The sequence below is a fragment of the Leuciscus leuciscus genome (genome assembly GCF_965113295.1).
Source record: "Leuciscus leuciscus genome assembly, chromosome: 20".
NCBI classification, from domain to species: domain Eukaryota; kingdom Metazoa; phylum Chordata; class Actinopteri; order Cypriniformes; family Leuciscidae; genus Leuciscus; species Leuciscus leuciscus.
The window spans coordinates 30,641,109-30,654,579 of record NC_138744.1 but is presented as its reverse complement, the minus strand read 5'-3'; the positions used below and the strand labels follow the sequence as shown (position 1 = coordinate 30,654,579).

At 41.0% G+C, this 13,471-nt stretch overlaps 1 protein-coding gene across 1 annotated transcript in view; it reads left to right on the top strand.

Moving 5' to 3' along the window:
- Window positions 1-12,770, top strand: part of plecb (plectin b) — a 79,058-nt gene extending 66,288 nt beyond the window's left edge. Inside the window, 5 exon segments of the mRNA XM_082150211.1 lie at window positions 848-4,201; window positions 4,412-10,522; window positions 10,524-11,479; window positions 11,758-11,859; window positions 12,013-12,770. Of these exon segments, the coding sequence (XP_082006337.1) occupies window positions 848-4,201; window positions 4,412-10,522; window positions 10,524-10,553 (9,495 nt within the window). The 3' untranslated portion in view covers window positions 10,554-11,479; window positions 11,758-11,859; window positions 12,013-12,770.
- Window positions 12,771-13,471: the final 701 nt, after the last annotated feature.

Below are 13,471 nucleotides of genomic sequence, written 5' to 3'. Positions count from 1 at the left end.
TGTATTAATTGTGTGCTCAGTTTTCATCCAGTCATCTAGTTTAAAACAACAGCATATTGATTGCATACCATTAGACAGTTTTTTCCTGAATCACTTTGTTTAACTGGAATGCAGTAAATAGTTTTCAGAGTGCTACCATAGCATGTCATGAGAGTGTAGTGTTTTAAAGCAATGTCTTGTGTCTCCATACATTAATTATATCATATTTGACTATTCATTTATTTTAACCCCATTTGTCATGTTTGCATCTAAACCTGTCTTCCTTTTGAGCTAAACAAAAACCTTAACACTAAAATAATTAGTTCACTGAAATAATGAAAAATTCTGTCATCATTTGCTCAAATGATATTTTGTTATTGCAAACCACGTCTTTCTTGCTTCCATGGAACAAAAAGGAGACTTTTCGATAATGATAGATTTTTTTTTATTTTTTTTAATCTTTTTTTTTATGCAATTACAAGGAATGGGATTTGAAGTTTTCAAACTTCAAAAGTGACGAAGCACGATGACAGTCGTCCATACAACTTCTGTGCTGTTTTCCAATTTTTCTGAAGATATACGTATATAATAGCTTCAGAAGACTTAGAATATAATGCAAGTCACATGGTCCACTATTATGATACTTTTGAGTGGCCAAGATATTCTTAAAAAAAATCACCTTTTGTGTTCCATGGAGGAAAGTAATAATATAATAATAATAATATAATAGAAAGTCACACAGGTTTGGAATAAAAGAGCTAATAAATGATGACAGCATTTTTATTTTTTGGTAAACTAAATCTTTTAACACCCTGTCATGCTTGATCCTGATCATAATTTTCTTTACCATTTACTTCCACTAATACAGAAAGCTGCTGAGAAACTTAAAGCAGAAGAGAGGAAAAAAATGGCTGAAATGCAGGCAGAGTTAGAGAAACAGAAGCAGCTAGCTGAAGCTCATGCCAAGGCCATTGCCAAAGCGGAGAAAGAGGCACAGGAGCTCAAGCTCATGATGCAAGAGGAGGTTAGCAAACGAGAGATTGTTGCTGTGGATGCTGAAAGGCAAAAGCAGAACATCCAGCTGGAGCTGCATGAGCTCAAAAACCTCTCCGAACAACAGATCAAATCAAAGAGTCAACAAGTGGAGGAGGCTCTGCAAAGCCGGTCCAAAATAGAGCAAGAGATCCACATCATAAGACTTCAGTTGGAAACTACAGTAAAGCAGAAGTCCACTGCAGAGGACGAGGTGAGGCAGCTTAGAGACAAGGCTGCAGAGGCGGAGAGACTTCGCAAAGTTGCTCAGGAGGAGGCTGAGAAACTTCGTAAGCAGGTCAATGAGGAGACCCAGAAGAAGCGGATGGCGGAGGAAGAGTTAAAGCTGAAGTCTGAAGCAGAGAAAGAGGCTGCCAGGCAGAAGCAGAAAGCCCTGGATGACCTTGAGAGGTTCAAGATGCAGGCTGAGGAGGCAGAGAGACACATGAAGCAGGCTGAGATTGAGAAAGAACGACAAATCAAGGTCGCTCAAGAAGTAGCTCAGAAAAGTGCCACTGCTGAACTGCAGAGCAAGCGCATGTCCTTTGTCGAGAAGACATCCAAACTCGAGGAGTCACTCCGAGAAAAGCACGGAACTGTCATTCAACTGCAGGAGGAGGCAGAACGCCTCAAAAAGCAACAGGAAGAGGCAGACAAGGCAAGGGAAGAGGCTGAGTGCGAGCTTGAAAAATGGAGGCAAAAAGCCAATGAAGCCCTTCGTCTAAGGCTCCAGGCAGAGGAAGAGGCCCACAAAAAGAGTCTTGCACAGGAAGAGGCCGAAAAACAGAAAGATGATGCTGAGCGCGAGGCCAAAAAACGGGCCAAAGCTGAAGAGTCTGCCCTGAAACAGAAAGACATGGCTGAGCAAGAACTTGAGCGGCAGAGGAAGATGGCAGAGAGCACAGCACAACAGAAGCTTTCAGCAGAGCATGAGCTGATCCGCTTAAAAGCTGATTTTGATCATGCCGAGCAACAGAGATCTCTGCTTGATGATGAACTGTACCGTCTTAAGAATGAGGTCAGTGCTGCAGAGCAGCAGCGGAAGCAGCTTGAAGATGAGCTTTCCAAAGTTAGAAGTGAAATGGACATACTTTTGCAGCTGAAATCTAAAGCTGAAAAGGATAGCATGTCTACCACTGAAAAGAGTAAACAACTCTTGGAAGCTGAAGCTGCTAAACTGAGGGATCTTGCAGATGAAGCAGCCAAGCTCCGTGCCATTGCTGAAGAGGCAAAGAGGCAGAGGCAAGTTGCTGAGGAGGAAGCTGCAAGGCAGAGAGCAGAAGCAGAGAGAATTCTCAAAGAGAAACTTACTGCCATTAATGAAGCCACTCGCTTGAAGACTGAAGCAGAGATAGCTCTTAAAGAAAAGGAGGCTGAAAATGAACGCTTGAGAAGGAATGCTGAGGTTGAGGCTTACCAGAGAAAGGCTCTTGAAGATCAGGCAAGCCAGCACAAGCAAGACATTGAGCAGAAGATCGACCAGCTCAAGAAATCCTCTGAAATGGAATTAGAAAGACAGAAATCAATTGTGGATGACACTCTTAAACAGAAAAGAATAGTTGAAGAGGAGATTCGTATCTTGAAACTTAATTTTGAGAAGGCTTCATCTGGCAAGCTTGATTTGGAGCTTGAACTGAATAAGCTGAAGAATATTGCTGAGGAAACACACCAAAGCAAACTACGAGCTGAGGAGGAAGCCGAGAAGCTACGTAAGCTTGCCCTTGAAGAAGAAAACAGAAGAAGGGAGGCTGAAGAAAAACTGAAAAAGATTACTGCGGCGGAACAGGAGGCAGCTCGACAGCGCCAAGTTGCCCAAGAAGAAGTGGAGCGTCTCAAAAAGAAAGCAGATGAGGCCAGAAAGCAGAGAGAAGATGCTGATAAAGAAGCTGAGAGGCAAATATATGCTGCCAACGAGGCTGCTCAGAAAGCAATTACAGCTGAACAGCAAGTTCAAAGTGTTCTTGTTCAGCAGAAAGAGGACAGCATGGTACATAAAAGGCTCAAGGAGGAGTTTGAGAAAGCCAAAAAGCTTGCCCAAGAAGCAGAAAAGGCCAAACAAAAGGCAGAGAAAGAGGCTGCCCTCCTCCGCCATCAAGCTGAAGATGCAGAGCGTCAGCGTCAGGCTGCCGAGGTTGAGGCAAACAATCAGGCCAAAGCCCAAGAAGAGGCTGAGAGGCTCAGAAAAGAGGCAGAGCTAGAGGCAGAAAAGCGAGCTCAGGCTGAGACAGCAGCGCTGAAGCAAAAACAGCTAGCTGATGAAGAGATGGCTAGGCACAAGAAACATGCAGAGCAGACACTTAAGCAGAAATCTCAGGTTGAGCAAGAGCTCACTAAAGTGAAACTGCGGTTGGATGAGACAGACAAACAGAAGACTCTCCTGGATGATGAGCTTCATCGCCTGAAGGACGAGGTTGGTGATGCTGTTAAACAGAAAGCCCAGGTAGAGGAGGAACTGTTCAAAGTCAAGATTCAAATGGAAGAGCTAATCAAACTTAAGCTCAGAATTGAAGAGGAGAATCAGCGTCTCATCCAGAAGGACAAAGACAATACTCAAACATTCTTGGCTGAGGAGGCTGAGAACATGAAAAAGCTTGCTGAGGAGGCTGCCAGGCTCAGCGTTGAGGCCCAGGAGGCTGCTCGCATGAGACATATTGCAGAGACTGACCTTGCAGAGCAGAGAGCACTTGCTGAAAAGATGCTTAAAGAAAAGATGCAAGCCATTCAGGAGGCGTCTAAACTTAGAGCAGAGGCAGAAATGCTACAGAGACAGAAAGACCTTGCTCAAGAGCAAGCCCAAAAGCTGCTTGAAGACAAACAAATGATGCAGCAACGGCTTGAGGAGGAAACTGAGGGCTTCCAAAAATCATTGGAGGCTGAACGCAGGAGACAGTTGGAGATAACAGCTGAGGCAGAGAAACTTAGACTTCAGGTTTCACAGCTCAGTGATGCACAGACTAGAGCTGAGAAGGAAGCCAAGAAATTCAAGAAGCAGGCAGATGAGATTAGTGCCCGACTTCATGAGACCGAGCTTTCCACCAAAGAGAAATTGACTGTTGTTCAAAAATTGGAAATACAAAGATTGAGCAGTAACAAAGAAGCAGATGACTTGCGCAAAGCCATTGCTGATCTTGAGAATGAGAAGGCAAAATTGAAAAAAGAGGCTGAAGAGTTACAGAAAAAGTCCAAAGAGGTATTGTGCTAAAGATGGCATAAATTGCAGCTTATGTCATTGTTAACCCTCTTTCTGAAAACTAACATTGCTTTTTTTTACAAATATCTTCCTTTATTTAATTATAATCCATAATGATTTCTCATTAATCTTAAAATTGACATTGAAAATGATTTGTCCGAATCTTTTTCAGCAATGTTTTAACGTTGTTCATGGTTTCTTCTTTTACAGATGGCGAATGCTCAGCAAGAACAAATTAAACAGGAGAAAACTATTCTTCAGCAGACATTTATGTCAGAAAAGGAGATGCTTTTGAAGAAGGAAAAACAAATTGAGGATGAAAAGAAGAGGTTAGAGAGCCAATTTGAAGAAGAGGTCAAAAAGTCAAAAGCCCTGAAAGATGAACAGGAACGTCAAAGAAAACAAATGGAGGACGAAAAGATGAAACTTAAGGCCACTATGGATTCTGCTCTGATGAAACAGAAAGAAGCTGAAAAAGAGATGCTCAACAAGCAGAAAGAGATGCAAGAACTTGAGAGGAAAAAGCTTGAACAAGAAAGAATGCTTGCTGAGGAAAACCAGCAACTGCGCGAGAAACTTCAGCAGCTTGAGGTTGCTCAGAAACTCACCCAAGAGATTCACATCCAGACCGAATACAAAAAAGTCCTCAATGGTCAAAGTATTTCTGATGAAGCTGACGGCCCAAATGGTTTCTCTGTATTATCTTTCGATGGGATTCGTGAGAAAGTACCTGCAAGTAGACTTTTTGACATAGGACTTTTAAGCAAAATGGATTATGATAAGCTCCAGAGTGGTGACACCACAATCCAAGATCTCAGCAAGACAGAAAAACTTAAAACCATTCTTAAGGGCAAGAACTGCATTGGTGGCCTGCTTGTTCATCCAAATCAAAAAATGCCCATCTATCAAGCCGTCAAGGAGAAGAAGATTGCTCCTGGGACAGGGCTAGTCCTGCTGGAGGCACAGGCCGCTTCTGGATACATAATTGACCCAATTAAAAACAAGAAACTCTCTGTCAATGAGGCAGTTAAAGAGGGTCTAATTGGACCTGAACTTCACAACAAGATGCTGTCTGCAGAGAGAGCTGTCACTGGTTACAAGGATCCATACACAGAGGCAAAGATCTCCCTCTTTGAAGCAATGAAGAAGGGTCTCATTGGGGAGGATCATGCCATCAGATTGCTTGAGGCTCAGATAGCAACAGGTGGAATTATTGATCCAGTCAACAGTCATCGTGTGCCAACTGAAATGGCCTATAAACAGGGTCAGTTTGATGCAGCCACCAATAAAATGCTACAAAATCCAACAGATGATGTCAAGGGATTCTATGATCCAAACACCCAAGAAAATCTGACCTACCACCAGCTAATAGAAAGGTGTGTCACTGATCCAGAAACAGGACTGCTTCTTTTGCCCATCTCTGAGGAGGCTGCTCTAAATGCCAGAATATTCACAGATGAGGAAACAAGGGATGTCTTTGACAAGACAACTGTGTCTGTGCCATTTGGAAGGTTTAAAGGAAAGACTGTGACCATCTGGGAAATTATAAACTCAGAGTACTTCACTGAGGACCAGAAAAAAGATCTTATCCGTCAATACAAAACTGGAAAAATTACAGTTGAAAAGATCATCAAAATTGTTCTAACTGTGGCAGAGGAAAAAGAGAAAAAGAATGAGCTTGCCTTCGAAGGCCTGAGAGCACCTGTACCTGCTACAAAACTTCTTGAATCCAAAGTTATTGACAAAGACCTATATAACAAGTTGCAGAAAGGACAACTGCTGGTAAAAGATGTGTCTGAGATGGAGCATGTGCGCAATGCCTTGAAAGGCACTAATTGCATTGCAGGAGTAATTATTGACTCAACCAAACAAACAATGTCCTTATATGATGCCATGAAAAGGGACATGATGAGACCTGGGCCTGCCCTTAATCTCTTGGAAGCACAAGCTGCTACAGGATATGTCGTAGATCCTATTAAAAACCAAAAACTTACAGTAGATGAGGCTGTAAAAGCAGGTGTTGTCGGTCCAGAGCTTCATGAAAAACTACTGTCTGCAGAGAGAGCTGTCACAGGCTACAAAGATCCTTACACTGGAAAAACAATTTCTCTGTTTGAGGCTATGAAGAAAGATCTGATCATGAAGGACCAGGGATTCCGGCTGCTTGACGCACAACTGGCAACCGGAGGCATCGTTGATCCTGTTCAAAGTCACCGTATTCCGCATGACATTGCCTGCATGAAGGGCAGTTTTGATGATGCAACCCAAAAGATTTTGGCCAGCCCAACTGATGATGTTAAAGGATACTTTGACCCAAACACTCAGGAATATGTCACTTATCTGCAGCTTTATAAAAGATGTGTCACTGACAAAAAGACTGGCCTTCAGCTTCTTCCTTTGTCTGAGCAAGCCATCAATGCCAAGGAGGAGTTGAAATATACTGATGACCAGACCAAAGACTCAATGACTCAGGCAACTGTTGAAGTTCAGAGTGGACATTTTAAAGGGAGAAAAGTTACCATATGGGAGCTCATTAACTCGGATTATCTCACTGAGGAGCAAAGACTTGACCTAATAAGGCAATACAGATCTGGGAAAATGACAATTGAGAAGATTACAAAGATTTTAATTGTAATTGTCACTGAGAAAGATACCAAGAAACAAGAAGAGGGGTACTTTAAGGGACTTAGGGCACCAGTTCCTGCCAAGTCATTATTTGACTCCAAAATCATTGACAAGTCTACCTATGATTTGCTGGAACAAGGTAAAAAGACTCCAAAAGAGGTAAGCAAAAACACCTCAGTCAACAAGTATCTCCAAGGCTCTGAGAGCATTGCTGGAGTTTATCTAGAGCCTACAAAAGAGAAAGTCAGCATCTACCAAGCAATGAGAAAGAAATTCCTCAGACAAAACACAGGTATCGCTTTGCTTGAAGCTCAAGCTGCCACAGGATTCATTGTGGATCCATCAAGAAATGAATGTCTTACTGTGGATGATGCAGTTAAAGCAGGCCTCGTTGGTCCGGAGCTTCATGAGAAACTTCTCTCTGCTGAAAAAGCTGTCACTGGATATAAAGACCCATTCACTGGCAATAAGATCTCCCTGTATCAAGCCATGGAGAAAGACCTTATCCTCAAAGAACATGCCATGCCACTCTTGGAGGCACAGTTGGCCGCAGGTGGAGTTATTGATCCAGTAAACAGTCATCGTATTCCTGTTGAAATTGCTGTTCAACGTGGCTATGTTACCAAACAGCTGGCCAGCAGCATTGCTGAAAGCAAGTACTTCTCTGACCCTGCATCTGATGAGAACATATCATACAAACAGTTAAAAGACAAGTGTATGGCAGATCCTGACACAGGTTTAAATCTACTAAAGCTCTCCAAACCACAGGCCCCAACAGTTGTGGAGAAGACATACCTTTACAGTGAAGAACAAACTCAGAGTGATCTAACCACTACCCAGGTTGATCTACCCATTGAAGGTCAGGGCTCTATGTCTCTCTGGGATGTCATGAATTCAAATCTACTTCCTGAGGAGCAAAGGGCTCAGCTTCTGGAAGAATATCGTTCTGGCAACATAACAAAGGAACGGATGATAATCATTATAATTGAGATTCTTGAGCAGAGAGAAATTATTAAAGGGGGGAACATCCAGACGGGCAGCACAAGAAGACGTCAAATTACTATTGAAGATCTCTACAATGCCCGCATCATTGACCTTGAGACCTACAACCTGTTGAAGAAAGAGAAAAAGACTATGCGCGATGTCATGGAGATGCAAAGTGTTAAGCAGTACTTGTATGGAACTGGCAGTGTTTCTGGTGTGGTGACTGATTCAAATTCCAAAATCAGCATTTATCAAGCAATGAAGAGAGAGATGATGAAGCCAGACATTGCAATTGGTCTCTTGGAGGCTCAAGCAGCCACTGGATTCATCATTGATCCTGTCAGGAATGAAATGCTCACTGTAGATGAAGCAGTGCGCAAAGGTGTAGTGGGCCCAGAAATTCATGATAAGCTCTTGTCTGCAGAGAGAGCAGTCACTGGCTATAAGGATCCATATAGTGGAAAGGTTGTCTCCCTCTTCCAAGCAATGAAAAAGGAGCTTGTGTCCGAGGACTATGCCCTAAGACTACTTGAAGCTCAAACGGCAACAGGTGGTATTATTGATCCAGAATATAACTTCCACCTGCCAACAGAGATTGCCACACAACGTGGATATATTAACAAAGAGACAAATGAAAAGCTGTCCGATGAGGTTAAAGGATACGTTGATCCATTAACGGATGAAAAGCTTTCATATGCTCAGCTTTTGAAAAGATGCAAGGTTGACAAAGATGGGCTATATCTGTTGTCTCTAGCAGACAGAAGGCTGCTCTTCAAAGGTCTCAGAAAAGAAATAACAATAGAGGAGTTATATCGCTCAAAAATCATTGATGAACAAACAGTCAGCGAACTTAATGAGGGGCTACTATCAGTGGAGGAGGTGAGCAAAAGATTGCGGAAATATCTTGAGGGCTCAAGCTGTATTGCTGGCGTGCATGTGGAGTCTACTAAAGACCGTCTTTCTATCTACCAAGCCATGAAAAAGAACATGATCAGGCCAGGTACTGCTTTTGAGTTGCTGGAAGCACAAGCAGCCACAGGTTATATCATTGACCCTATCAAGAACCTCAAGTTAACAGTAAATGAATCAGTTAAGATGGGAATTGTCGGCCCAGAGTTCAAAGACAAGCTCCTGTCTGCTGAGAGGGCTGTGACTGGCTATAGAGATCCTTATACAGGCAAAATGATCTCACTGTTCCAGGCAATGAAAAAGGGCCTGATTTTGAGAGACCATGGAATTCGTCTTCTTGAGGCCCAGATTGCTACTGGAGGAATTATTGACCCAGAGCAGAGTCACCGCTTGCCAGTCGAAGTTGCCTACAACCGAGGGTTTTTCGATGAGGAAATGAACGAGATCCTCAGTGACCCAACAGATGACACCAAGGGCTTCTTTGACCCGAACACTGAAGAAAATCTGACCTACCTGCAGCTGATGGAAAGATGTATTGTAGACCCAGACACAGGTCTTGTGCTCTTGCTTCTTAAAGAAAAGAAACGCGAGAAACAGTCTTCTACCAAATCCTCAGTTCGCAAACGCAGAGTTGTCATTGTAGATCCCGATTCAGGCAAAGAGATGTCTGTGTATGAAGCCTACCGCAAAGGGCTAATTGACCATCAGACTTACCTTGAACTTTCAGAGCAAGAGTGTGAATGGGAAGAAATCACAGTGACATCATCAGAAGGGGTTGAAAAGTCTATACTCATTGACCGAAGATCAGGTCGACAGTATGACATTGATGACGCTATTGCAAGAGGTCTTATTGACCAGAGTGCAATCGACCAGTACCGCTCCGGCACCCTTTCTATCACAGAATTTGCTGATATGTTATCTGGAAACATGAGTGGTTTTCGTTCCCGATCCTCTTCCTTTGGATCCACCTCCTCTTATCCAATGAGCCCCATACCTTCCATCAAAACTCCTGCAACTGTATGGAATGATCCATCTGAGGAGACAGGTCCTGTGGCTGGAATACTTGATACAGATAGCCTAGAAAAAGTTTCAGTCACTGAAGCCATGCGTAGGAACTTAGTGGATTCTATAACTGGCCAGAGACTGTTGGAGGCACAAGCTTGTACTGGTGGCATAATAGACCCATCTACTGGAGATAAATTCCCAGTTGCTGAAGCGACAGAGAAGGGTCTTATAGATAAGATAATGGTTGACAGACTCAACTTAGCCCAGAAAGCTTTCCATGGATTTGATGATCCTCGCACTAAAGTCAAAATGTCTGCTGCTCAGGCTCTCAAGAAAGGCTGGCTTTATTATGAGGCAGGACAGCGTTTCCTGGAGGTGCAGTATCTTACTGGTGGCCTTATTGAGCCAGAGGCTGAGGCACGTATCTCCTTAGAGGAGGCAATCAGGAAAGGTTCTATTGATGGTCGTACAGCCCAAAAGCTCAGAGATGTGAGTGCTTACACAAAATATCTTACATGTCCCAAAACCAAACTGAAGATCTCCTACAAAGATGCCATGGACAGAAGCATGGTTGAAGAGGGATCTGGCCTTAGGCTTCTGGAAGCTTCATCAACATCCAGTAAAGGTCTCTACAGTCCCTACAATGTCAGTGGTGCTGCATCTGCCTCTGGATCTCGGACTGGGTCCAGAACAGGCTCTAGGTCAGGTTCAAGAAGAGGCAGCATTGATGCTACTGGCTCTGGATTCAGCTTGAACTTCTCATCATCATCATATACTTCCTCCAATTACAACCGCAGATTTTAAAGCTGGACCCCACGTGGTCCTGTAGCTTTCATATCAATGCTGACGCTATACACTACAGTTACATAATACACAGAAATTAATTAGACAAAAAATAATGACTTTTTTTCCGCTTTGCATGTGTTTGGTATAGGAAAATGCATTCCAAAAACTACCAGTATAATTTTTTTCTGCAATGGTTAAATTTCCATTTTATGTAGTTTGGATGCTTACAAACTATTAATTACCTGGTTAGCTTTATTCATAGTTCAAGTTATTTCATTTAGGTATATTTCAGTTTATACAGACATGTTATGTATTTTGAAAGTGGTATTTTTATGTTCTTATTTTATACATAAATACAGCATCTAAATTCAGGAGATGTTAACATACTACAAGTTACTTTCAGCATTTTGGAGATTTTTCTAAAAATCCAACTCGGATTAGACTGTATTTAATGTTGCTTATATTGAGTCTATATTTCTACTTATTATTTTAGAAAATTCTTTTAATACTTCGGTTTATGGATAGTATACCAGAAAATATACCAAGTTTTACAAAAAAGAAATTGAGATTAACAAAGAGTGTGGTTATTTTTACATATTTGTATAGATTTAAAAGAGAGATATTAGAGCAAATAAAAGTTGCAGCTTGTTTCATGGAATGTAAAACAAAACACTATACCTATGCATAAACACTAAAGGAGGAGCAATCACCTTGTGCAACAAGCCAATATTCATGTCCCTTAAAACTGGAGCTTTCTGTTATGAAAGTCCATTTTTCATTTACTGGATCCAGTCCCTCTCCAAAGTCCTTTACAAAAGAACTCATTACTCCTGACAGTTAATGAGTCCTCAAGGCCCAGATTCACTGTCAGTCCTCCACTGATGTGTTATCCAATGAAGATTTCAGATGTCTCAGGTGTCTGATCCATTCCTCACTCATAACATCTGGACAGATCTGGATGAATGTATTGTAAGTTGAACTAAATGTACATTTATTGCAGCCGTCTTGTAATGACCACGCTGATTTTTCTAAATTCTTTGTATTGTCTCAAAGCCTTTCTTACTCTGTTCTATCACTGTGCTTTTTTAAACAGATATATGATGTTTCTGCTATCTTGAGCAGCTGCTTTAATGAACTGAATGCCATATGTTTGCTTTTCCTAAGGATTTATTGACAGCTTTCAGCCATATAATAGTTGTGCTTGTGTCATTTATAGTTTGTGTTTTGTCATGTTTTTCCCCCCACAGAGATCATCAGTTACTAGATATGGACTTGATGATGCCACACATTTGGTCTTGGATCACAAGATAAATGATGCTCATCAGCAGCCCACATCCTTAGACATCCAGGTAGTTTATTATATGTTCACATTCACTACCTCTCTATGAGGGTTTGTTTTTGCATTGTACCAAGTATATTTTAGTTTCCCTTCATTCACCTATTTTGTTGCGGTTTTTTTTGTCATTTTGTTGCTTCATAGTATATTTTTTTAATGTTTTTAGATCCTTACTGAGGGTTTCCTTCTTCCATTGCATCTGCCATTTGCATGAAGACACTAGAGGCTAGGGCTACCTTGAAGTTTGCCTTGGATATCACTGGGAGCTGGACTTTGGAGTTTACACAAAATAATTCAAAACAACAAAAGAATTGGATCCATTAATGTGGACTTTTTATGTAGAATCTTTCTACTGCCTACATTGTTTCTAGCACCAAAATATGTTTTAAAAATAAAACACTTGACTTAATGCATTAGATACACTACACATACCCTTGTGTTGCACATCTCCAGAAGATTACACATTTACATAATACAGATTGCATGATTGACTGAATGTATTTAGGCTCATTGGTTTTTGTTATTTACATTTCCTGTGACAAAAATTTGTTTTAGTCACTTGTTGCCTCCCATGTATTTCTTTGCTTGTTTTTATATTATTATACGGTTGTGACTTTTGAAAGTACTTGACTTTTTTTCTTTATATTTCTTTCTTTCTTTCCTTTTGTTGTTGTTGTTGATGTTGTATATGTAAAATATGTTTGCATGTTTCACTAACTTGCTATAAAACATGTTCTGAAAAGATGAAGAATAGAATTTTGAATTATTACCAATATATGGAAGATTATATATCAGCAAAAGATGTATGAAATACTACGTAACTGGTGGATGAACTATTTCTTTAAGAGATACTGGTAATAATAAAATGAGTTTTTAAAAATAACACAATACTTAAGTGTAAATAAATATATTTTGGAAAGATCAGTTCTCGTCTTGTAGAATTTGTGTTTTCATTAATTGTCATAATTCACCATGACATTCCAGCAAATAACTGCTAAATAAGTAATCTATAAGTAATCATGTATCAAAATACTTTTACAAAGAAAGCAATTGAAGAACAAAGATGAATAATCACTAGACTACTTAAACATAGAAGCAGGAAATATAATGCAGATGATGATACGAGATGATTAGAGAAACAGCCAGTATTCCGTGCATGGTGTCCTCTGGTGGTAGGGAAGTTGAATGACAGGCTCAGACGGCATTATGTTAAATCTGTAGGCTGAAAGACCGAACCCAGAGGGGGACACATTTATGGATGGACTGCCTTTCTGCCATTATGCTACCGACAGCCTCTCTGGTGTCCCTGCATTAACTGTGTCCGTGCCGTGCCTTTCTCCACATGATGACAGCTCTACGGTATGTTTTCAGATCAACAGAGAGGTAGAATAACACTCGTGAAGTAAATATAAGAAATATGTGCATGTAATAAGCGTGTGTTTGGTGTCCATCTGTTTCAGGAATCAGCTGCACCGAAGGGCAGACAACATGGGTAAACTAAACACAATGTTCATTTCCAATTTTATATTTTAATTTAATAATAAACCCCATATATTTTTAGGTCATGTCTATATTATTTATATTATATTATGGAAAACAAATATATATTTATATACATTGTATCA